This window comes from Canis lupus, chromosome 3, assembly GCF_011100685.1.
Source record: "Canis lupus familiaris isolate Mischka breed German Shepherd chromosome 3, alternate assembly UU_Cfam_GSD_1.0, whole genome shotgun sequence".
NCBI lineage: Eukaryota > Metazoa > Chordata > Mammalia > Carnivora > Canidae > Canis > Canis lupus.
In genome coordinates, this window is record NC_049224.1 from 61,730,626 (window position 1) to 61,756,166 (window position 25,541).

Consider the following 25,541-nt stretch of genomic DNA (forward strand, 5'->3'; position numbering starts at 1 on the left):
TTCCCAGGGCCTCATAGCTGCTCTAGGCTCTGCACAAACAAAAGTTGGTGGCCGCAGTGAATTTTCCCCCAGAACACCAGTGGCCCTCAGGAGTGCCCACGTGTGACCTATGCATTGATTGGGTGTAAGGGAGAACACACTGCCTTCAAACTGAGCAGGGATAGCAAGCACGCAGACCGATATGAGAGCACCACCAAAGCACACACCAAATAGAACAGGTGCAAACATGCATAGGGACTCTGCCACTTAAATTGAAAGTTAAGACAGTTTCTCATCTCAGCCCCAAGTCCAGCTCAGAGAGCGAGGCTCACAGGGTCTTACTTTTATGACTCTGTTGAGGCACTCGTCAGCCACCATCCGGACATCCGACTCTGCATCATCACTGCACAGCAGAAAAAGTTCCATAGCGATGCCCAGAAGTTTCTGAAATTCTGGAGAATTTCTAAATAAAAAAAAAAAAGAGAGAGAGAGAGAGAGAAAGACTGTCACAGCCAAGAGGAGCTTAAGAAGACATGACACCGAAATGCAATGAGGTATCTGGTATCTTATATGGGATTTTGGAACAAAAAAAATGACATTACATAAACATTAAGGTTAATGAGTATATTAACACTGGTTCATTAATTGTGAAAAACATACCACAGTAATATAAGATGCTAAGAATTGGGGTAACTGGATGTGGGGTATAGGGCAACTCTCTAGATTATCTTCACAATCTAAAACTATTCTAAAATTTACAAGTTTATTTTAAAAAGAGATTGCACTTGCAAGACATTTCATTTTTTTTAAAGTTTTATTTTAAAAATCTTAAAAAGAACTATTTTATATGTATTTAAACTCAAAAAAAAAAAAAAAGAGAAAAAGACACTAGTTCACTCCCCGAGAGCCCCCTGCTTGCTTTCTGCCAACAGGTTACTTTTACTTACAAAATTCTTGAAACCCTGAGCACAGTAGACCAAAATAACTCCCCCTCCTTTTTAATTTTACTTTTGATGTATCCCAAAGTATAACCATATTTCACTGTAGGCTACACACAATCACAGTCAGGCTGTGGTTTTGTTGCTGTAGTTCAGTTCTACAAAGACTGGAGTCTATATACTGCTTGTAAGTGATTTTAAGATGTTTGACTAAGAGAGCCTGTCTGGGCTGTCAGGATCCATGTGGCTGAACACAACCGAGAGAGAGAGGCTGATGGGCCATGTACGTGGAACTGGATTAACAGTACCATGGAGTACTGTGAGCCAATAATAGGGCCCCTATATAATGCTGTTATTTTTGAAACCTCAAAATCCAATTACTGTCTCATGATCTTAACCAGCAGTACTCTGAAACAGAGGTCCCTCCCTTTCCCACTATATCATAATTCCTACCAAAAGTCAGAAGAGCCACAAGCCTAAGAGAAACCAAAGGACACGTGAGCAACAATCAACAAATTCAAGCAAGAAACAAAACATGCTACCCAGCAGCACATCAGCCCTCATCCAAGTGGCACACAGCTGTGAGGACAGCACCAAGCAGGAAAGGCCTCTCTGATGGGGGCACTGCATTCAAATGCTGACCCAAACAGCACTGGCTACTGCAGCACAATGAGAGCCACAGGTCTGATTTTATGCTTTCTAATGGGTACAACAAAAATAAAAAGAAACAGGTAAAACTAATTTTAAAAATATATTTCATTTAATCCAATATATCGAAAATATGATTATTTCAACATGTAATCAATGAAGAAATTAGTGGTATACGTAACAATCGTTTTTATAGCATATCTCAATTCGAACGCAAAATTTTCATCAGCTATATGTTATCTGTGTCTCAACTTCATAAAACCCACAGATAAAAGTAGGTTCACTTTCAAGTTATAGATAAGTTCTGAAGAGCTAATGTACAACAGTGACTATAATCAACAATACTGTATTATGACTTCAAAGCTACTAATAAGAGACCCGATCTTAACTTTTCTCAACACGGAAAGGAAACAATAACTATGTGACCTGAGAAAGGTGTCAGCTACCACTACTGTGGCAACCATACTGCAGCATATACAGACATCAAATCAACACACCATATACACCATACACTGCAAACCTGCAAAATGTCATAAAGTCAATCATGTCTCAAAAGAAAAAAGAAAAAGAAGGTTCATACACCATTTCCAATTATGTTTAAAAGTTCTTCAATAACTAGACTGAATATTGATTTTTAAATTTTAATTTCATTAATAAAACAGATACAGGGCCAATGAGGTTACAGATTTCTTCCTGAGAGAGCTTTAGAAATATGCCTCATGAAACCTGTCCATTTCACCTAAATCGCCGAATTTACCACATAATGTTGTTCCTAATACTCCCTCATAATTCTGTTGATTATCTACAGAACACATACTAAACTCACCTTCCTCACTCTAGACACTGGTAACGTGTAACTTCACTCTTTCTTACCTGGTCAGTGGGTCCAATGAAGCTTACCGAGGCTCTCAAAGAACTCACTTCCAGCTTTATTGACCTTCTGTATTTATAGACTTCTGTTTTCTATTTTATTAACTGGAGCTCTTATCTTTATGTCTATTCTTCTGCTAAATTTGGGTTTCATTTGCTCTTGCTTTTCAAGTTTCCTGAGATGGAAGCAGAGGTCACTGATTTGAGACCTTTCTGTTTTTCCTACAGCATGCACTGGCTGCTATAAACTGCCCTCGGATATGCTGCAGCAGTATACCACAACTTTTGAAATCCTGTTTTTATTTTCAGTCAATTCAAAATACTTTCAGATTTCCCCTTGATTTTCTCTGTGACCCCGGGTCATGTGGAAATGTCTTACTTGTGTTAGAGACGATCTTTCTGGAACAGATTCCAATTCAATCCCATTGAGGTCAGAGAGCACACTTGTATGAACCTTCCTACACACAGATTTGCTGTATACCCCAACATATGGTCTCTCTTGGCAAATGTGCTGTGAGCACCTGAGAAGAGCGTGTCTCCTGCTGTTCTGGGTGGAGTGTATATATGCCAACCAGGCCACAGGGTTGGGTAGTGTTGTTCCAGTCTTCCAGATCCAGATTTGATGTCTGCTGCTCTTAAGAATGCTTGAGAGAGGTTACTGAAATCTGACTATAATTGTCAATTTGTCTATTTTTCTTGCAATTCAATAAGGTTTTGCTTCATGTATTTTTGAAGCTCTTTACTTAGCTACATAAACATTAAGGATTGTTATGCTCCTTCAATGAACTGATGCATTTATCATTATAAAATGACCATCTTATTTCTGGTAATAGCTTTTGCTTAGAAATTCATCGTCTGATATTAACAGAAGTACCTGTGATTAGTGCTAGCATGGTCAGCCTCTTTCTATTCTTTTATTATTAAGCTATGTGTGCCTTTATACTTAAAAACAGGTTTACTGTAGGCAGAATATATGGGGTCTTTTTCATCAGATCTGAAAAAACTTGTCTTTCATGCTTAATGGCATTATTGATGTAACTAGATTTAAACCTACCATCACACTATTTCCTTCCTTCTTATCCCAGGTGCTCTTTATGTGCCTTTTTCCCTATTTCTGCTTTCTTTTGGGTTGAGTATTTTTACAACTCCATTTTGTCTTGTTTTTCAGTTTATTAGCTATAACTCTGTTATACTTTCAATTTTTGCCTTGTTCATAGTATACATCTTTAATGCATCCCAGTCTGCCTTAATGACATTACAGGACATCACATATAGCATAAGAAGCTAACGACAGTACTAGATTCCTTTCCTGAGGCTGCTGTAACAAATTACTAGAAACTGGGTGGCTGAAAATCACAGGCTTTCACCCTTTCACAGTTCCAGAGGCCAGAAGGCCAAAATCAGTATATCACTGGGCCAAACATCAAGGTACCTCCCTCCAGAGACTCAAAGGAGAAGTGCTCCTTGCTTCTTCCAGTTTGGGGGTGGCCGCCTCCCTCTGCTCTTCAAGCCTGTTTCTGTTCGGTCTTTGCATCATCATGTGCGTGTGATCTCCCTCGGCCTTCTCATAAGGACACTTGTGGCTATATTTGAGGTCCCCCTGGACAACTCGGGATAATCTCTCCATCTCACAATCCTTACCTTGATCATATCTGGGAAGATCTTTTCCCTTAGAGGTCCAGTTACACAGCATTCCAGGAATCAAGACCCATGTCTCTGGGGGCAGGGACGCTCCTCCACCTCCCACAAGCTATTTCCAGCCTTTGTGCTAGTGTTGTCACACATTCTACTTCTACGTCATAAAGCCCCAAAATATATGGTTAGTATTTTTACTCCAAGCAATCAACTAACTTTTAATGAGGAAACACTTCTATTCACACTGCACAGCTGCCACCTCTCTGCACTTCAATCCTGTGTGGGCTCAGGTCCCTCTCTGATCCTTACTTTCCTTCTACCTGAAATACTTTCTTTTTTGTTACTGTTGTTGACTTTTATTATGTTTTTATTTAAATTCATTTTGCCAACATATAACACCCAGTGCTCATCTCATCACATGCCCTCCTCAACGCCCATCACCCAGACCCCGTTCCCCCACTCCCCTCCCCCCCTTCCACAACCCTTTGTTTCCTGTGATTAAGAGTCTCTCCTGATTTGTCTCCCTTTCCCCACTTCCCCATTCAGTGATTTTCCCCACTCAGTTTCCCCCCTTCCCTTATGGTCCCTTTCACTATTCATATATTCCACATGAGTGAAACCATATAATAATTGTCTTTCTCTGATTTATTTCACTCAGCATCATACCCTCTAACTTCATCCATGTCAATGTAAATAGTAGTAGGTAGGTATTCATCCTCTGAAACACCTTCTTTAATATTTCTTAAAGTGGCCACCTGCTGGACATAAATTATTTCAGCTTTTGCACGTCTGAAAAAGTGTTTACTTCACCTTTGTTTTTGAGAGAGACAGATCTACTGGCTATGCAGTTCCAAGGTGTTTTCCTTCCACCACTTCACAAACGATGTCTTACTGACTTCTGGTGTCCATTGTTCCAGTGAGGTATCTGCTACCCTTCTCACCTTTGTTCAACTTAGCTCTTTTTAATGTCTTATCTCTACTTAACACATTCGATCTTTCCTCTAGCTTCTGAATACATAAAATAAAGTAACTGTTCTCATGGTTGTGTACAAATTGTAGCATCTGTGCAATTTCTGAGTCATTTCAACTGACTACTACAAATTTTATTTTCCTGTTTCTTTGCACTCCTGAAAATTTTTGACTGGATGCCGGATCTTGACTTTTACCTTTTGACTTTTACCTCGTTAGGCACTACATACTTTTGAATTCCTATAAACACTCTTGCACTTTGCTCTGGGATGCAATTATGTTACTATGAAAGAGTACAATCTTGGGTTTGCCTCTAAGTTTTCTCAGGCAGGATCAGAATCACATCTTAGTTCAGGGCTAAGTTAACCCCACCGTTAGGGCAAACCCTTCTCCACACTCTAGCCAAGGCCCAGGAAGGACACGTGTCCACTGCGGCTGGTGTGAGCAGGACCTTTTCGCACACTACCGTGAGTTCCAGCAAGTGTTCCTACTAATCCTTCTGAGGTGACCATATCCCAGCTGTGTCCTCACAAGCATGTGTACTTCACTAGGAGCTAAAGACTCAAGGACCCCTCTTCCTCCACAGGCTCCAGAGATCATTCTGTGCAGCTCTCTCAATGGGCTGCAGCTAGCAGCTCTGTCTCCTCAATCACACATCCTAGGGGCTCTGCCAGGGTTTCCACTCCCCACATTACTCCTTCCAGACAGTAATGGGGTGGGGGGGGGAATCATACACCTCCCACACTGGTTTTCCATTTTTCGAGGACTGCTGTTGTTCTTTGCCTGAAGTCTTGAAAACCACTGTCACATATGTTTTGTTTATTATCAAGTGTCATAGGCAGGAGAGTAAATCTGTCTTTTTGGTATTTATCTTAGCCAGAGCAAATCTTTCTTGATATTTTAAACTTAAGTTGTTAACAGTGTTAATACATTTTCTGGTAACAAATATACATATCTAACAATCATCTTTTATAAAGTTAACATTTTCTTCTATAAATGTATCTTACTCTTTCAATTCGAGTAATGATAAGTCATTATTTTTAATTTTCTAGTGGGATGAACAGCACTGCACTGACACCTTCACACACTTTCCCAAGGATAAAGTCCTCAGGAGAAACTGCCACAAAGACTTGATATTTTGCCAAAATGCCTTTTAAGAAGGTTGTATCACCTCTGACAAAAAACCTAAGTATTTCTTGATGTTTGCCAATTTGACAAATGGAACCTGTTCTTGATTTTGTATTAGTCTCTTTCCTCTGATGACTAGTAAATGTGAACACTTCCCTAAAGCACAAAGTATATATCAGCTGTCAGGTTCACTGGCCCACACGTATTTCTTATTTCCTTAACTACCTGGTCATGTTCTTTGCCTACTTTCCTATTAAGCTGATAGTCTTTTCCTTAATGATTTACAATTGCTCCTTATATAGCTATTAAACCTTTGATATATATGCTGTCAATACCATCCGCAAGTTGAATTTATTTTCAAGTACATTGAAGGTGGATTTTGACATACTGGAACTATATATACTCCAGTCAAAACAATGTTTTCCTTTATATCCTTAATCTTCATCCACCTAAGATCAAATACCCTTTTTTAATAATTTCATTTTTCTTAGATTTAAGTAATTAACCTGGCATTTATGTCTGTTTGCAATACGAGGCACAGATATAATTCCCTTCAAGTCATTTGATTCAATAACCCATCACTTCCCTACTGATAGAAAATGTTATCTTTACCATAAATTCACACACACACAGATGCACACATATACTCTCCTTTCTATCCTATATCTTCCTTAATGTCTAACAGCTACTTTAATGTTATGTACACCACCTCTCACAATATTGTAGATGTTTCAGGTTTTCTTTTTAACATTTGTGTATTTATTCTTGCAAGTGAACAAGTTCAAAAATACCCCTCCTAGAACTATGATCAAGACTATTTAAATTTGTGGATTAATTTAGAGACAATTCAGCTCTATGAAAAAAAAGTCTTTCATTTAGGAAGGGAAGTAGTCATTTATACCTTTCAGGAAAACCAACAGCAGCCCACATATTTTCTGCATATTTCTTGTCAGTTCCTTGAATTTTGTTATGTTAGTGCCACGGTGAATTGGATCTTGATCCTGATAGTTTCTGACTGACTTATGCTAATATACAGGAAACCTATGGATTTCTGTATATTTCTTTTTACCCAACCACTTTATCAAAGTGCACACACTTAGATAAGGGTTCCTAGGTTTACCCAAGAGGAGACTTATTAAAAACAAAGCCCCAGACTACATCTGAACAGAAAATGTAAGTGTGTTTAGGAAAGAGGGCAATGAGGTATCTTCATTACTGTACTTCTGACAAATTTTCTGGATGATCTTGACGCTCATCCATACTTAGGAAGTAGCAGGTTACACCACCAAATTTAAAGCTGAAGAACACTAATAGTCACAATACCCAGGAAGTTTTAGATGACTTCCCATATTAAAAACTCCTTAAGTGGGACACCTGGGTGGCTCATGACTGAGCGTCTGCCTTTGGCTCAGGTTGTGATCCCGGGGTCCTGTGATCAAGTCCCGCACTGGGCTCCCCACAGGGAGCCTGCTTCTCCCCCTGCCTGCGTCTCTGCCTCTCTCTGTGTCTCAAATAAATAAATAAATAAATAGGTAGGTAGGTAGATAAAATCTTATTTAAAAAGGAAAAATAAATTAAATAATAAATAATAAATAAAATAAAATTTAAAAATAAAAACTCCAGAAGCTACCACTGAAATAACCCCTCTAGACAGGGTTAGTATATCACAGAAATGTACCAAAAATGTAGTTATATTCAAAGAGACATCATACAAAATACCAGCTATAAAGATTTCATAAAACATTATATATATAAATAATTCTAAAAATATATTTATAATATATAAATAAATATATAACCTATATATTATAATCTGAATATAAATATAAATATAAATATAAATATAAATATATATAAATCTACTTGAGCTCTACACTCGGAAATTCCTGCAGAGTAAGTAAAGTATCTTAAAATTAAACTGTTCTTTGATGACACCAAAGACGACCTCTCTGGATCCATAAAATATTCCATCAACATGTTCCTCTGCAGAACAAGAAGTAGATCAATCAGTATTACTCCATAAAAACAGAAGAACTATACTACTGTGAAAACCATTAACAGCTATTATTTTGAGTTAAGATGGTAAACTGAACCACAAACCAACCCTAAGATATCCCAACATGCTTTACTAATATGAAAATCTAAGCCAACATCCCATCAATTCCACTGAGAAAGACCAAAAGAAATGGAGTAAGTATAAAGCATGAAGCATTCAAAATGGAAGACAGCTTGTCTTCTGCATCCATAAACTTTCACAGTGAAATGTTCTTTGAGTCCTGAATGCTAGAGGTCAGATAAGCAAAACTGTGCTCTAAGAGCAGGGCAGCAAATGTTTGTCAGAGATTTGAAGTCACTTCAAATGAAAGTAGTGACACTTTATAGAGTTCTGGACAAGACCCATCACAACCATATAGAGCCCTCACTCCCACATGGCTAACACACACACGTACACAGTGTCATCCAATCTCACAAGAACCCTAAAAATAAAGACTTACAGTTCATAAATGCTGCAACAGAGACTGAAAGTTAAATTTATTCAAAATCAGCTGGCTTTTAAGTAGTAGAGATGGAATTCAAACCTTTTTTCCCCTACTTTTATCACAGTGTTGTTTTCTACAATAGCATGCTTAGAATTTTTATTTTCAGCACATACTCTCATTTGTTATTTCACTTGGCTCCCACATTTCTACAAATTAGAAACAGAAATCATCCACCACATTCCCAAACGATGGAATAAGCTCAGCTAAAATGAATTATTGTATGTGAAATCACTTTGAAAATATAAAATACAAATACAAGGTGCCATTAAAAATATGTAAGTCACTAAGTTTCTGTCAGTACGAAGATCAAAATTATTTTTCTAACAGATTATAGAGAGCTGAAGAACAGGTCAATAACATGAATTATTTGTTCCAAGAAACAGAAAAGCAGAGAGAGAAGTATTTCACACACATCCAACCAGGTAACACAATTCAGAAATCTCAGGCACATCTTCTACTCAGCCCCTAGAAACTGGCCTGAAATATTTACCATCCACAGCCACAAGGAACAGTGGTTAGAGAGAAAGACAACCAAAAGCAAGAGAATGAGGAGACTCGACAAAGACACAAAAGAAGGTGCCATAAGTTCACCCCAGAAAAAAGATGAAGCAAGGGAGACAGGCCTATAGTCAACTGCCCAGGAACCCTGCTGATCCCCGAGTGCAAGTGAACAGGTACCAGCAGGGAACCACCAAACGGCAGCAGGGTGCCAATGAAAAGCAAACACAAGATAAGTCACTGGACAGTCTCCTGTCCTTCCAATTACTGCAATAATGTAAAAATACCACACAAAACTATTTTCAATGATCACAGTTACCAAGAGTACTAACTAAATATAAAAATGCTGTTCAATTATCATAATGGTTATTACAAATGTCTACATAAGTTACAAAAAAGAAACATGACTCCTTATAGCTATAGCCAGAAATATGGGGAAGGGGGCCTTTAAATGTCTTAAGACAACTGGGGAGACAAAGAATATCCTAGCCCATTAGAAACAAAAATATAGTTTTAATTTTTACTATAAAGTTCAAAGTGAACTTTACCTGAGTGACTGTGCCACTATGTTTTCACATATTGTCAGACAATGATTGACGCGGTCCTTCTTGGTAGCTGAGAGTTCTTTCTTTCTAAAAGAAAAAAAAAAAAAAAAGGAAAAGAAGTGAACATGTGTTGTTAAATTATCCACTCCACTGATTTTCACACATCATCCATTCATTCTGCAGCACTTCTGGACCACCAGGAAGAAACCACATACTCCATGCTAGGGGGCAGGTGGGGTCAGCTCGGGGAGGTACAGATGAGCTCAACCAAAGGCTTTGTAAACTACATGACTCCATAGAAAAGTCAGGTGATGTCACACTGATGCACTTATTTTTCCTATTTTACAGGAGAAACTACAGTGCAAACAGTGACTCACCCGAGATTGAAACGATGGAGGGGGTACATGATTCAATGAAATATGACGTCATACCTACTCTTTCTACCACGTTGCCTGCACTGCTAGAAATCACACTGTTAACTGACTGCAGACCTCACAGTCCCTGTGGAGAGACTGACTGCTCCTACACCCACAGGCAGCTTAGAAGTGCTCTGAAGCCTCCCTATGAGGATGTCTGGAGCAAACACAAGGAGACAAACGTCCTGCCCAAGATCAGAGTAAAGGCACTTGCTTCCCACCCAAACTTGCAGCTTCAGATGCCTTCAGGGTATGCACCTTCAAAGCCAGGTATGATCCAAAGAGGAAGCCAAAAACTAAACTAGCTGAAGAACTACATTCAGCAAAGAATTTGAGTGTGGTTACTAGTACATGGTACTAACTAGAAACAACTAAACCAGAAGACCACTAGTTTTTGAAGGACTTATATTACCAAAGGCGGGGGGTGTGGGGGGTGGGGTGTGTGTTACCTATGAACTCCTGTGATTATGTAATCCCCAATGCAACCCTCAGGCTGCAAGGAACCTCAAGGAACAGGATATTACAGTCTGTACAAATCCAAGGAAGGCAAAGCCTCCAAAAGGCACATGAAATGTGGCTGAAGAAAAGGAACAAAGGAAGAGCCTCCACAGAGGGAAGCCAGAAGTCAAAACCAAAAACAGACAGGGCCCAAACAAGAAGAGAATCAGGGCCTGGGCAAGAAGTCTCCTTCGTGGTAAGTAGAGGGGGAAGCTTCCCAATGACTGGCCAACTAAAATCTGTTATTACAGGAACATGTGAGTGTGTCTTTCCCGCTGGTCTGTTTCCTAAATGGGACTTTCACTGGTAAGTTAATCCTGCAGCCTGCCTGCTAGACATCCACCCAAACACCAACCTCTCCATCATGGACACAGGCCCCCAGTTAGAAATTCCATTGCTCAGCCTCCCTGCAGGTAGGGAGGGACACACCCACCTTAGCTCTCACAGAAGAAATGAGAATGGAAGTGCTATGTGGAGCATCTGCCTCACTGGCTTACTTACCCTAGGTATCTATCTCCCCTTCTAGTTCCCTCCAATTGGAACAAATACGCCTAACATCCGGTTTTTGTACGGATAAAGACAAGAAGATTGCATAACAACAGGATGGAAGGAGACTGGGTCCCTCAGTGACCATGTGAAGCAGAGGACTGTCACCTCCATCCTCAGGAACCACCCACTCCTAAGGCACTATCATGGAAACAACCTAAATATCCTTCACCTGGTGGATGGATGCACAAACCCCGACAACCAAACAAGAGACTACTGCTTAGCAGTAAAAAGGAGCAAGCCACTAATACACACAAGGGTGAATCTCAAGGTACCAGATTCAAGATGACATAGCGGTGGGTTCCATCTCTGTGCTGTTCTGGAAGAGAAAAAACTATAGGAACAGCAAGTGATCCGCAATTTACAGGGGCTGGGGAGAGGAGAGGCAGCAAAGAGGCAGGGAAAGCTTGAGGGGCATTGAAACTGTGCTAACCCCAATTGTGGTAGTAGTTACACAGTGTAACGCATTGTCAAAGCTCACAGAGCTATATACTGCTCAGGGTACACTGTGCTATTTGTAAATTGTACCTTAAAGAAGAAAGTGCTATGAGAATTAAAACGTTCTTTTCTTTAAACCAACAGACTAAATTCTCCATTACAACAGCTTAGAGTTTGCCCAGTTTAAGACTGCCATAAAGAAAATTAAAGCATGGACCATTTTAAGCAATCAGGAAGCAAACTACCTTGCCTATCCATTACCTTTTGATTTCCAAAGTGAAAATATGCCCAAGGCCTTAAATGAACTGAATTCACATCCCAGGGTACTAGAAAAGAGTGAAAAAGTCACCAGCTTCACACTAATTACACATATGCTTAATGGAGAACTAGCCAGGCCAATGGAACATTCACCTTTTCAGAGTGACAGATACAAATACGAGTCTTAACAAGAACTCTGTCTCCCTCTTCATAAATGGAATAAACCGAAAGAATACACTGAGCAATAAAAAGCTGTTGCCCTTTGCCAGAACCTGAGCAAATGTTCATGAAACAAGCAAAAAGTCAAAAACAGAATATGGATCTCACCCAGGAAAATAAAAACACATTCTTCTGTTGTCTATTGCCCTCCTGCTCCCCCTCCAGGAGCAGGCTCCTGGTGGGGAAAGTCTGTCTCATTCCCCCGGGCTCCCTCCCCAGGCCCGGCAGACAGCCAGCTTCAGCCAGCCAGCCTGGGGGCACTCAATAACAACTGCTCCAGCAGTGGCCTCCCTAGGACACCAGAGCAAGGGCCACAGCATGTCTCTCCTACTAGGCACTCAGCACAACACCTATACTTCACAGATGTTCCGTAAAAAGCCGATAAAGAAATGGATAAATCAACATTTTCAGTAGAATAAGTGAAATACATATTAAAACTGACTCAAAAGTTCTTCAGTCTTACAGATAGGATTCAGAAAGATAAATGATATTTTAAACCTGAGTTTCTAGAACCAAGAGATAAAAAAAAAAAAAAAAGTAGAAACAGCAAAGCTTAAAGCAAAAGAACCCGTGGAGTGATCCCCAAATACTTGAACTCAAACCCTGCACGTAATTGAAGCTGAAGCCTGTGGAATCCCTCTGGCTATAATCTAGAAAATTGATCACAGGTCTCTTAACAGCACCATCGATGATTCTCATCATGAAAAAGAGGACAGTATACTTTGTTACAGTCAGCTAAGAAAAAAGCACGTTTTAAGTTTCTCTTCTTACCTGAGTCACAATAATTTCTTAGCAATGATTAAATTTTAATCTTTTCCACACCCAACAGACAGCCCAAGAATCACAAAATTCTGCAAGTAGACAAAGTTTTCAATGGTTGCTAAACTTGGCATTAAATTAAAAAAAAAATAGTAAGTACTTGTTTTGTGTGAGAAGCACAAACACAAACCATCTGATTGCTACCAAATATTTTAATTTCGTCCCATTTTTCTCAAATCCATTATTATTGCCAACATAGCTAAATGTGTGAAACTGACGCATTATCATTAAAGAATGACACAATTTTACTGCATCAAACTCCCAAAAATGCCTGCTTAAAAAGTCTGAGAAGTGTAACCAAAACCCTGTAAAAAGTACCTCTTCTTTTATCACACTGAAGAATACCCACATTTTAAAGTGCGGGATCAGACTTACCCTCAGCCCAACAAAGAGACATTTACCAAAACAATCAGAAAAGGGGAGAACAATCCTTCCAGTATTACCTACTGAAAGTGGTAAGCACACCGACCCAATGTACACAGCACAAGCCACTGCCCTTGAATGAATACTCCCAAACCAGGCCTAACCAAGCCCATTAGAACACAGCCTCAGGCTACTTTCCAGCCCCACATTCCCCAGTCTTCAGGGAATTCTGATCACTCAGATTAACTCAGTTGTTTAGGTTGTGCATCTTCAAACTCAATTCTTATACAGCCTATGGTCCCCACTTGAAATACCTCCTTCCTACTTTATTTTGTCCAATAAGCAAACTTGGAAATTTAGGAAAACCACAACTGCTTCATTCCCCCATGGGATTTAACTTGACTGATGAACCCATAGGTCAAACTGATTTGTTCTATGTGAAAAGTAATGGAACCGCCTTGTTCTAGGCAGACACTGGATGAACAGGGTAAGCAGTCCCCACTCTCCCCCAACTTTTGTAAACGTCATCATGTTAATTTCACCTTCAAAATGCAAACTAACTTCAGTTGGCTGCTCTTATGTACTGAAGCAATCTGCACAGAACCATACATTGGCAAGGAGGTGGAAAGAGGTAAGGCCTCCACAGGGCAGGGCACTATGACCCATTAAAACAATTACCAAAGAATTCATTCTAGGAAGGGGAATTCAAGCCCTCATCTAAATTCTTATTGTTAATATCATATTATTTTAAGACTATGGTTGAAAAATATGGTTCCAGGTTGAGGCCTGGCAGGGGAAAGGCCCAGAATCCAAAGGGACTTGAAAAACACTGCCTGTCTTTAGCTCTCCTGGCTCTTCATACTCCTTTTCCTTCATACTTTCCCACCCAGCAAGCAGGACTGAGGGCTCCCCAAACCCCTGACTCCTCGCCGCCACCACTTCACTTTCAGTAAGTACTGTATTAATGTGAGTGCTCCTAAAACATTAGGGCGCTCTCAAATTTTAAGAAGGAAGGGACACCAAAAGTTACTGTGGAATTATGTATCATACCTAATTTAAAAATAAAAGTGCTGTGGCTTAGGGGAACCAAGGACTCTAAGACTTCCCCAATCTACAATCTGTGTCATAGAAAAAGACCATTAAAATAAAGCCTTTCTTGGAGCACCTGAGTGGCTCAGTCAATTAAACATCCGGACTCTTGATTTTGGCTCATGTCTCAGGGAATCAAGCCATGTTGCGCTCTGTTCTCAGCACAGTCTGCTTGTCTCTCTCCCTCCCCCTGCTTGCTCTCTCTCTCTCTCTCTCAAAAATAAAATAAGGAGCGCCTGGGTGGCTCAGTCGGTTAAGTGTCTGCCTTTGGCTCAGGTCATGATCTCAGGGTCCTGGGATCAAGTCCCACCTTAGGCTCTCTACTCAACGGGGAGCCTGCTTCTCCCTCTCCTTCTCCCTCTGCCATTTCCCCTGCTTGTGCTCTCTGGCTCTCTCTCTGATAGATGATAGATAGATAGATAGATAGATAGATAGATAGATAGATAGATAGATAGATAGAATCTTTAAAAAATAAAAATAAAACCTTTACCAGGATCTAACTAAATACAGTAACAACCACTACCTGAAAAAGGTACATTTCAAAAAACCAATGTTAAGCTAAATGAAAAAAGCCTTTTCTTCACTCCTGTGTATGTGTTTAGTTCTATACAATTTTATCAGATGTGTAAGTCTATGGATCTACCACAGTAGAACATTTCCATCACCACAAGGGCCCCCCTCTTAGAGCCACAGCCACCTCCTGCCCCTCCTCCCTACTTACCACTAGCAATCACTCATCTAGTCTCCATTCCAAAAACCCTGCCATTTCAAAAATGATACATAAATAGAATTATAGTTTGTAGCCTTTCAGGATTTGGCTATTTTCAAGGACATGATTTCCTTAGGGAGTCACCTCAGTTGTGTCAAGTATCCAGAGCTGAGCAGTTTAACAATTCACCTGCCAAAGGACATCCAAACTGACTGCAGATTTTGAATATTATGAGTAAATCTACTATAAACACTTGTGTACAAATTCTTGTGTGAACAGAATTTTCATTTCTCTGGGATAAATGCTCAGGAGTACAACTGTCAAGTCAAATAGTAATTGTACATTCAGTTCTATAAGAAACTGCCAAACTTTTTGAGAGTAGCCATACCATTTTCTGTGCCCACCAGCAATGATTAAGTGACCAAGCCAGTTTTGTCTGTGCCAGCATTTGGTGCCGTCAAAGCGATCTTTCACAAACATAAATTAGATCACCTGTTTTACCACACAAGTATGCATCTGGGCAGAGTAAAGTCCAAAGGACTAGTGACATTAGTGCACAAAGCCCAATTTGGTTGACCCTCATCTCTGTAACCTCGCGTCCCTAATTCTGCCCTTCATTTTGCTGCAGCTACCAGCCTCCTTACTACTCCCTCAAGTATGGGACACACACTCAGTTTTCTGTTCCTTCTCCCTGGATCTCTTCTTCCAGATATCCAACCATTCTGCTCCAGCAGAACCTTCTCAATGCACTTTATACCCTAAATAAAAGTGCACACCTCTTCTCCCCCTTATTCTGTTTTGTTTTTTCTCCCCATAGTATTCAACACCGTTGGTCTTACTGCTGTAGCCCCAGGGCCCAAAACAGGGCCTGGCACAAAACCAGCACTTGGTTGAAAGGACTCCTTCCAGGTCATCAAGTTCAGTTCCCCACTTAAGACCCCATTCCCAGAAACTGGGGGCTCTTCATGCCCACCGCAGCTCATGCATCAGGGTTACAAAAGCTTTGGGGCTACACAAATGCTCAATGGCCCTGGGCCAGAGAAGTGACTGCCTCAGCTACATCTGGACACAGAGAAGCAGCCCAAGTCTTCCCTCCCAAATGCTGACAGCATTGTTAACAACAGAGCCTGACCAGCTACAGAGGGGGGTTTACAAGCTTCAGTGTGCACACAGATTGCTCACAGAACGTGTCAATATGCAGACTCTGATTCAGTATGTCTCAGGTGGGGAAAAGATTCTGTATTCCTTATAAGCTCACAAGTGACAGCAAACTGCTGGCCCTGAGACCACACTTTGAGCAGCAAGAATCTATGGCAGATCATGTCTCTAACACATATTCTAGTACATGAGCTGATTCAATTCTAAGACTCACAACAATAAACAATGTCTTATACGGTGTTTTATTTTTCCTTGTCTGAATAAGACTAAATGTCTTGCCGGTAGACCCACTCCAAGGTAGTTCACCAGATGGCTGGCTCACTTTCAAGAACTAGAAGTAATGGGGGTGGGGACTCTACTTAGTCATCAGTCCATGTGAAAGCCAGGACAATGTGAAACCTCCCCCTTTACAGCTCCAAAAGCCCTATTAAAAAAAGAAATTCCGGTCAATGTACGAACTGTCATTGAATTATACACTTTAAAATGGTTCATTTTATGTTATGTGAATTTCATCTCCAAATAAATAAATAAACAAGAAATTCTACACTATTACACAGCAATTAGGAAAAATTAAATGTACCCCTAGGGAACAATGTCTGCAATATACTGCTCTATGAGAAATACAGGGCCATCTCAGTCATCTCAAAAACAAGGACACATTTAAATGCTTGAATATGAATCTAAAAATCAGAGAAGATGACAAGAGAAGTTTAATAATTATTATTTTTAGGGAATAAGACTAGGATAGACTGGGAGGAGGGCTTTGTTTTTCATCTTGTGCTGTTTGAAAATGTTTTATGATATATATGTTTAACTTTCATAATTTTTTAAACTAGTTAATAGAAAGTAACCAGAAAAGAAATGCCTCACAAAAGCTGTCCCACATATTTAATCTAGGGGCAGGTAAACTACAGCCAGCCTGTTTTGGGACCTAAGAAATGTTTTCACACTTTTAAATGGTTGATAATAATAATAATATTTCATGACATATGAAAATCACAGGAGATTCAAATTTCAATGTCATTAATAAAATGTTACTGGAACATACCTACACTCATTCATTTACATATTGCCTCCGGCTGCTTCTATTCTACCATGGCAGAGCTAAATAATTGCAACAGACACCATGCCCACAAAGCCTTAAAAAGGCCCACTATCTGACCCTTTACATAAAAACTTTGCCAATGTTCATAAATCGGGAATAATATTGTTAAGGTGCCAATACTTCCCAAATTGATCTACTACAGATTCAGTGCAATCTCTATCAGAATCCTACCTGGCTTCTTTGTGGAAGGTGACAATCAGACCTTACAACCATATAGAAATGTATGGGGCCCAGTAGAGCCAAAACTATCTTAAAAAAAGAACAAAGCTGGAGGCTCAAATTTCATTAGTTGAAATTGTGATTTAAAAAACTATAATAAGGCAGCCCGGAGGGCTCAGCGGTTTAGCACCACGTTTCACCCAGGTGTGATCCTGGAGACCAGGAAGTGAGTCCCACATCGGGTTCCCAGCATGAAGCCTGCTTCTCCCTCTGCCTGTATCTCTGCCTGCCTCTCTCTGCCTCTGTGTGTGTGTGTGTGTGTGTGTGTGTGTGTGTCTCTCATGAATAAATAAAATCTTTAAAAAAAAAAGTAAAATAAATGAAATTTAAAAAACTATAGTAATCAAGACTTATAGAATTAGTAGAGAAGAGACATTTACATCAAGGGAATAGAAAGTCCAGAAATAAATCTGTACGTTTATTGGCTATTAATTTTTAACAAGGGTGCCAATATAAGTCAATGGGGAAAGAAGAATCTCTTCAATAAATGGTGCTGGGACAACTGGACATCCACATGAAAAGAATGAAGCTGGACCCTTACCTTACACCATATATAAAAATTAACTCAAAATGGATCAGACTTAAATGTAAAACTCTAAAATTCTTAGAAGAAAACATAAGAGTCATACATCTCTGTGACTTTGAATTAGGCCAAGAGTTTCATAGATATGACACTGAAAGCACAGCAACCAAAGACAAAATAAAAACTGGACTTCAAAATTGAAGACTTTTGTGCTTTCAAAGGACACTACCAAGATGAAGAGACAATCCACAAAAAAGAAGAATGTTTTAAAAATCATGTATCTGATAAGGGTCCAGTGTCCAGAATATATAAAGAATGCTGTCGATTCTACAAAAAAAGGACAAATAACTTTAAAAAATGAGAAAGAATGAGGACTAGGGCTTACAAATTAAGAATAAGAAAGTGTGGGGTGCCTGGCTGGCTCAGACAGTAGAGCGTGCACCTCTTGATCTCAGGGTCGTGAGTTCGAGTCCCACATTCGGTGGAGGGAAGGGAGGAGGGAAGAAGAAGGAAGCGCCCAGGTCCCTCATCTCGTTCAGCCTCCTTAGACTCTTCGTCTTGTAATAAACTCTGTAATAAAGCTGCCGTTTCAGCTACTGCAGCAGGGTTTCCCATTATTTGCAGCTAAATATATCCTGACTGAAAACATCAGCCTCAGCTAAATCACCTCACACTTAGCAGAGAGGAACAAGTCCTGTTGGTTCTACCTTCAAAATTCAGTCACCTTTTACCTTGCCACTGAGAGGATCACGACAGAATCCACCACCATTTCTCACGGATCACTTTAATATCTTCCTAACTGGTTTCCTGCTTCGGCCCATGCTCCCCTTCGTTCTGTCCTCAACCACGATTCATGTAAAATGGAACTCAAATCCTGCCACTCCTTTCACCAAGCCCTGCAATGACTTCCCATCTCACCTAGAATAAACACCAACGTCTTTAATCCACCTACAAGCAAGGGCCTACTCATCTGGTATGGCTCTCTCTCTTCTTCTTGGAGAGAAGGAGAGTCTCCCCCTCTAACTAATTCACCCAACCAAACCAACCTCCTTGGTATTCCTCACACAGGGGGCCTCTAGACCTGCCTGCTAGCCCGGAATGCCCCCTCCCTACACCTTAGTGGCTATATCTTTAACGTTCTTCAAGTGTTTGTTTACTCAAGAGCCACAGTCTCCATGGTCCTTCCCTGGACATTCTACCTAAAATGTCAACCCCTTATCAGTACTAACATTTCCAACTTCCTTTCCCTGCTTTGCTCTTCCTCCTTCACTTATCACTACCTAACACACTTTAGATTATATTTTACTTATCCATCTTGTTTATTTTCTATGTCCCTCTCTAAGATGAAACCTCCACAAGGGCAGAGCTTTATCTGTTGATTGCTGCAGCCCTGCAACTATTAGCACAGAGGCATACATTAGATGCTCAGTAAATATTTATCGATGGATGAATAACTAAAGTCAGGTGGAAACCAGGTGGGAATCTGAAGGACAGTAAGAAAAGCACTAAACACAAATGTCAACTATCTCATAATAGAGTTAGGACCGTCCCCACCTCTGGCACTCCCCTGCATGCCAGCCCTGCTGAGATTCTAGCCGGTCCCCTCCCACAACCCCAGCATCCCTGCATCCTACATGCTGAGCAGCAAGCAGGCACTAAAGCCCACGCATGGCTGTGACACTACAGCTCCACACAACAGAAGAGAACCATAAAAATAGAACAGATACTTTCTAAATCATTTTTGGACAATCCTGCTTTGGGGAATGGATTTTTCAGCTGAAGCACCTGAACAGAAATGCCAGGATCCAAACTTGTAAGCAGAGTCTGTTACTCAAAATTCATAAATTTCTACTTTCTCAACAGCAAAGTGCCTACAAATATGATATTTATGTATTTTATTTAAAATAACTACTATTAGGCCCATCAATGTAGTTGATTTCAGAGCATGCTAGGAAGCTTTAAAAGTTACTACTCTGAAATATTTCTATTTTAAATAACTCGAAATCTCTCTTCATGTATCCATGGGTTCTATCTGTAAGGGTACAGAAGGAAGAAGTTTAAGAGAGCTTGCCTCTGGGAACACAGTTAGGTACTCAGGAGAAACAGACGGAAGAGAGACATTTTAATTATTATATTTTTGTAATTCAAGAATTTGCATCATGGGAGTGTACTATTTACATGAAAATAATAAATTACGCTTTTTAAATAAGTCAATCACATATGACCTTAAAATAGGGTAATAAAACAACATCTATCTACTTTTGCAAGGGCAGTTTTAGAAAAAAAAAAAACCTACTTTATACCCATATTTTGAAGATAAACAAATTCAGATTCTGTCAAATCAGTGTAAGAAACAGATGGCACATTTTTAGACTGACCAAGTATTTGAACAAGCCTACAGTGACAGCAGTAAGGTCTCCCTTCCCACCCAAAGCCCTCCCTCCTTAACGCTTCCTGTTATACAAGACCCATGCAATGTGTGAACTTCCATGACATCTACCTCCTAGAGAGAGGCAGTCCAATAAAAGTCTGGGATGAATTATGATGATAAATTACCTGATGTAGAAAGAACTCAAATTATTTTTTAAGTATTTTTTTTCTCGAAGCATCCAAACAGGTTTTTCACCTCTTAGAAGAAAAATTAATTTACTTCTAAAGTCTATCCTAACAGCCAAGTCAACATCACTCCCCAAGTCATTTTCTAATTGAACTCTCAAGACATGGCAAGGACCACGTCAGAAACACAAAGAATAAAAAAACACTACTAAAATTGAACGTGACATTATAAAGGGGCTGCCCCTTGGAAACTGTCCTCATTAAATGCCACCACGCATCCAGATGGCAAACCCAGACGCCGGGGGAGAGAGGCCCGGACCGCCGCCGAGCACTCCCGCACTCCCGAGCTCACGGAGCCCGGGGAAAGTACCTGGGTTCCGCCGGCAGGAGCGGTCTCCAGGCACGAGCAGCAGAGACCCCTAGCTTCCAAACAGTAGCACGCAGGCGTCTCCAGCGAAGGAAACAGGAGCCACCCACAGGGACCGCAGGCAAGCCGAACTCCGAGCTGGTGTAATGCACATCATTCCTCCCCCAGCGCTGAACCTCCCTCTCGGCAACGGGTTGTTTTTATTGCCAAGTGAACACAGGCAATAAACTTCAGGCGACTCTTCCTAATAATGACCTTCTAAGCAGCTCACCACTTCCTTGGGTCTGCAAACCAGCTTGAGCTTAGACACGCGAGCGGATCTCCTCCTGATGCCAGCGGACACGCCTCGGGAGGATGCGGGAAGGCAGCCTCGAGGCGCAGAGAAGAGCCCCGCGGCGCCGGGGCCGCACTCCCGCGCCCTCCCCGCCCCCGCGGCCTGAAGGCATGATGTCACCGCTCTCCCCCCGCCCCACCCCCCGCGCTCGCTCCCAAGCCCGGCTCGCGGCGGGGTGTCCGGCGCCCGCGCTCCTTCCTCTCAGGGACGCCCAGGGGGAAGGGAAGCGGCGGCCTCGGCTATCCAAGTTCTGCCCACAGCACAGCCCGTTTCGTGCAGATACAAAGCAGCAAGTTCCTCCCCTAACTTCGCACGCCGGGAAAGGCGGGGGGCCGAGGCCGTGCCCGCCTCGGTGCCCTCGGGGGCGGCCGGCGAGCCCGAGTCCGCCTGCCGAGGGGCGCAGACACCCCCGGGGCCGGGTCTGGCCGCAGGACGGGCGGCGGTGCGCGCCCGGGGTTCGGGGAGCCGCGGGGCCGGGGTCTGCAGGGGCGCCGCAGCCCCCCGCCGTCGCGGGGCCGGAACTGCCGCGAGGCGGTACTCACGGTCGGTGCAGCGGCTCTTCGGCCACCGCCGGGCCCGGGGGCGGCGGGGGCGGGGGCGGCGGGGGCGGCTGCGGTAGCGGCGGCTGCGCCTGCGGCAGCGGCTGAGGAGGCTGAGGAGGTGGCGGCGGCGGAGGCTGCTGCTGCTGCTGTTGCTGCTGCTGCTGGAAGGACTTGAGGGACTCGAAGGCCTTCATCAGCTTTTCCAGGGTCGCCATGGCGGCCTCCCGTCCCGCGGGGACAGCCCCCCGAGCCCTCGAGCCGACCGGCGGCGGCGCTCAGCAACGCGGCAATGAATGGGGCTCGAGGCCGCGGACATGAGCGGAACCAAGGAGCCCGGCCATCTTGGACCCGTCCCGGCAGCCCCCGCGGCCGTGCGTCTCTCGACGCTGCGCCGGCGGGGCGGGGCCAGGGCGGCGGGATTGACAGCCCGGGGCGGAGACCTCTGCCAATGGCCGGCCTAAGCGCCGGCCTAAGCGCCGCCTGCCCCTCCCGCGCCCGCCCGCTCGGCTCCCAGCACCGCCGCGCGGCTGAGATCACAGCCCCACTTTCCGGTGGGGGCGGGGCGGGGCCCGGCGGGGCGGAGGATGGGGGCGGGGCCGGGGCGGGGCAAAGAGGGCGGACGAGGCAGGGGACGCGGCGGGGAAGCACCTGCGGCGGGAGGGGCGGAGCGGAGGAGGTAGGGCGCAGGGTGGGAGGCGGGGCAAAGCACAGGGTGCAGGGTGGGGGCGGGCAGTGAGGCGGGGCAGAGAGGACGGGGGCGGGCGGGGGGCGGGACAAAGAGGGCGGGCGTGGCAGGGGGCGCGGCGGTGAGGCACCTGGGGCGGGAACGGCTGGGCGCGCCAGGCAGAGGATGGGGGGGGGGCAGGGGGCGGGGCAGAGGTGACAGGGCGGGGGGTGAGGCACGGCGAGGCGGGGAGGGGAGGGGAGGGCCTAGGACAGGCACCCGGTAGAAACCTGCCGGGTCAGTGCCTGCAGCCCGCAGAGTCTGTGGCTGGTGCCACGAGCAGCCACTTAGACCCCAGAGGCGCCACGCATAGCAATGATGGCCCAACCCTAACGGGTTCGCTTGGAGGAGAAGACCCTTGCTCCACAGAGGTCTGCAGGGCACCTCCTGCTTAGGGTGGGTAGGCTCTGAGAAGGGTCCTGGGCTCCAGAGCCCCACTCCTTGGAGGCGAGGAAGTGAGCCAGCAGAGGACCACAGAGGGCGGTGGCGCATCAGGGGGCACCCTGCCTGGCAGGGAGTGGGTTGGCCCCAGAGAGAGTTGCCTGGGGAGGGGAGAAGGGACGGGGGTTGATGCATGCACTATGAACCCTCCCGATCCCACTCTGCCCACAGGCCACAACTCCACCTTCTCTCACCGCCAGTCAGTTGTCCCAAGTGGTCAGATAAAGGGAAGCCCAGCGGCACCACAGAAGCATTGCCCCTGAGGGGAGAACGACAGGACCCCCCCCCCTTCAGGGAAAGGACATCAGAGAATGTGCCCCCAGCCTGGAGGGCCTAGTTCCCTGAAGTTAATAATGAGGTGTGTACCAGGTCTCAGGCATGGCAGGCCACAGCGGCCAGGCTCCAAGTGTCGGGTGCTGTGGTCTGCAGACATTAAGACAGCCAGGTGACCCCTTCCTGATATTCATGATATCCATGCCTTCGTATGATCAGATCCCCTTGAGTGTGGCCTGAACCTGTCGTCACATGCTTGTAACCAACTAAGTAAGGCAAAAGTGGCACTCGATGGGTACCAGGATGTAAGCCACATCCTGGCGTGATGGAGCTGGAAGGAGCCAGGGCCCAGAGGAGTGGGTGGAGGTGCCATTCCAGCCTGGTCAGATGAGAATCTGTGAGAGAGAAATAGGATTCTATTTGCTTAAACTACCATTGCTTTGGATCACTCTGTTTCTATTGCTTCTAAATCAAATTCTAACCAGTCCAGAGCAGATGAGTCATGAGACCTTATTTGCCCACAGCAGATCGTGGCCGCTTCAACCAGGGCAGGAAGTCATCTGGCCCAAAACTTACCATAACCCAGGCAGGATATCTTACAAGAAAGCCTTATAGAAAGGGACTGTCACAAAGGCAGATTTTCTAAGTTCAGAGAAAAGTTTGGCAGAGTACAAACCAGAGCCATTTTAGGTAAACACAGCTGGGTGGGCACTTTGGCCTGGTGTCTCCAAAGCGTTAAACACAGGCAGAGTCCCTGAACAGCAATGACACTTCAGTAATTCACTAGGAAAACAGTCACGTGCATGTGAGCACGTTGATTGTTACAGCAACATAGTGATGACATAAGCATGGGATAGAGTGGACAGTGAAACGAATCGAGGGGCATCCACACGATGGGAAGCTATGCAGTTGTTCAAATCCTGTTTGAGGTGAGCACTTGGGACACAGGCAAAGCTGTACAATGTGTGAGTGGACTACCATGGAGGGCACAACCCCCCTCTTAGAAAGAAAGAAAGAAAGAAAGAAAGAAAGAAAGAAAGAAAGAAAGAAAGAAAGAAAGAAAGAAAGAAAAGAAAAGAAAGAAGAGGAGAGGAGAGGAGAGGAGAGGAGAGGAGAGGAGAGGAGAGGAGAAGAGAAGAGAAGAGAAGAGAAGAGAAGAGAGAAGAGAAGAGAAGAGAAGAGAAGAGAAGAGAAGAGAAAAAAACAACACACACATACATAGCAAAGGGACCTGGTCATTAAATCTGTAACAGTGACTCTCTGTGAACAAGGATATCATAAGTGATTTATATCTTAATCCTTGTGTTTTCCTGTATTTTTCAAATCTTCTGCAACAAACCTCTACTATTGAGGGGGGAAAATGTAAAAGAATAGGTTTTGGTGGAGAGCTAAAAACGAAAGCCTAGCAACACACTTGTGATGATCCTGCACAGGGAGAGAGGGAGATATAAATATCTAACACCTAACACCCCCCACAAATGGGGCACACTGCAGCTGGAGGCTGGCTCCCACTCTGCATCCCGAAGCAGGTAGGAGTCTGTGGGGTGTGAGGCCGAGCCACAGGGAATGAGGTGAGTGGCTGGTAGCTCCCAAGGGTGCCTTGGCGGCTCCTGCCCATTTTCCCCAAAGCTTCATCCAACTGAGAGTGTATTTTAATGCTGCCTAAGTACACACACATACTGCAGGAGATACAGACACAGTAACTGTTAGTTTGCACACTCGACATTTGACTCCCACATTTACTGTTTTTCTTCCTCTTCATTCCCTCCTGCATCTCCAATCTTCCATCTGGGATAATTTCCTTTTGCCTGAAAACACCCTATAGAGTTGCTTTTACAGTGGACCTTTTATTGCTGAAACTTGTTTCAGTTTATCTGAAAAAATCCTCAATTTGCCTTCATTCTCAGTAGATTTTTGGTTGGGTAAAGAATTCAAGGTTGGCAGATACTTTCAGCAGCAGATGACAGATCTGGACATCACTGTCTTCCACTTTTCATTCTGGCTGTTGAGAAGTCAGTTGTTGATCTAATGGTCGCTCCTCTGAGGGTGACTTGTCTTTTTACCCCTCTGTCTGCTTTTAACATCTTCTTGCGGTCTTTGGCTCTCTGTAGTTGCACTGTACCAGGTCTCCATGTGTATGGAGAGATGAGCCTGCCTCTTGACAGTGGCCTCGGGTAACCCGATTGGCAATGTA

At 43.4% G+C, this 25,541-nt stretch overlaps 1 protein-coding gene across 2 annotated transcripts in view; it reads right to left on the minus strand.

The window, feature by feature from the left end:
• The window catches only part of HTT (huntingtin), a 144,685-nt gene extending 122,422 nt beyond the window's left edge, over nt 1-22,263 (minus strand). For both annotated transcript variants that reach the window (XM_038533184.1, XM_038533183.1), the window contains exons 1-3: nt 21,910-22,263; nt 9,754-9,837; nt 322-442 (exon numbers count right to left, since the gene is read on the minus strand). In XM_038533184.1, coding sequence (XP_038389112.1) covers nt 322-442; nt 9,754-9,837; nt 21,910-22,124 — 420 coding nt within the window. In that variant the 5' untranslated portion in view covers nt 22,125-22,263. The remainder of the gene's footprint in view (nt 1-321; nt 443-9,753; nt 9,838-21,909) is intronic.
• Between the last annotated feature and the right edge of the window lie 3,278 nt (nt 22,264-25,541).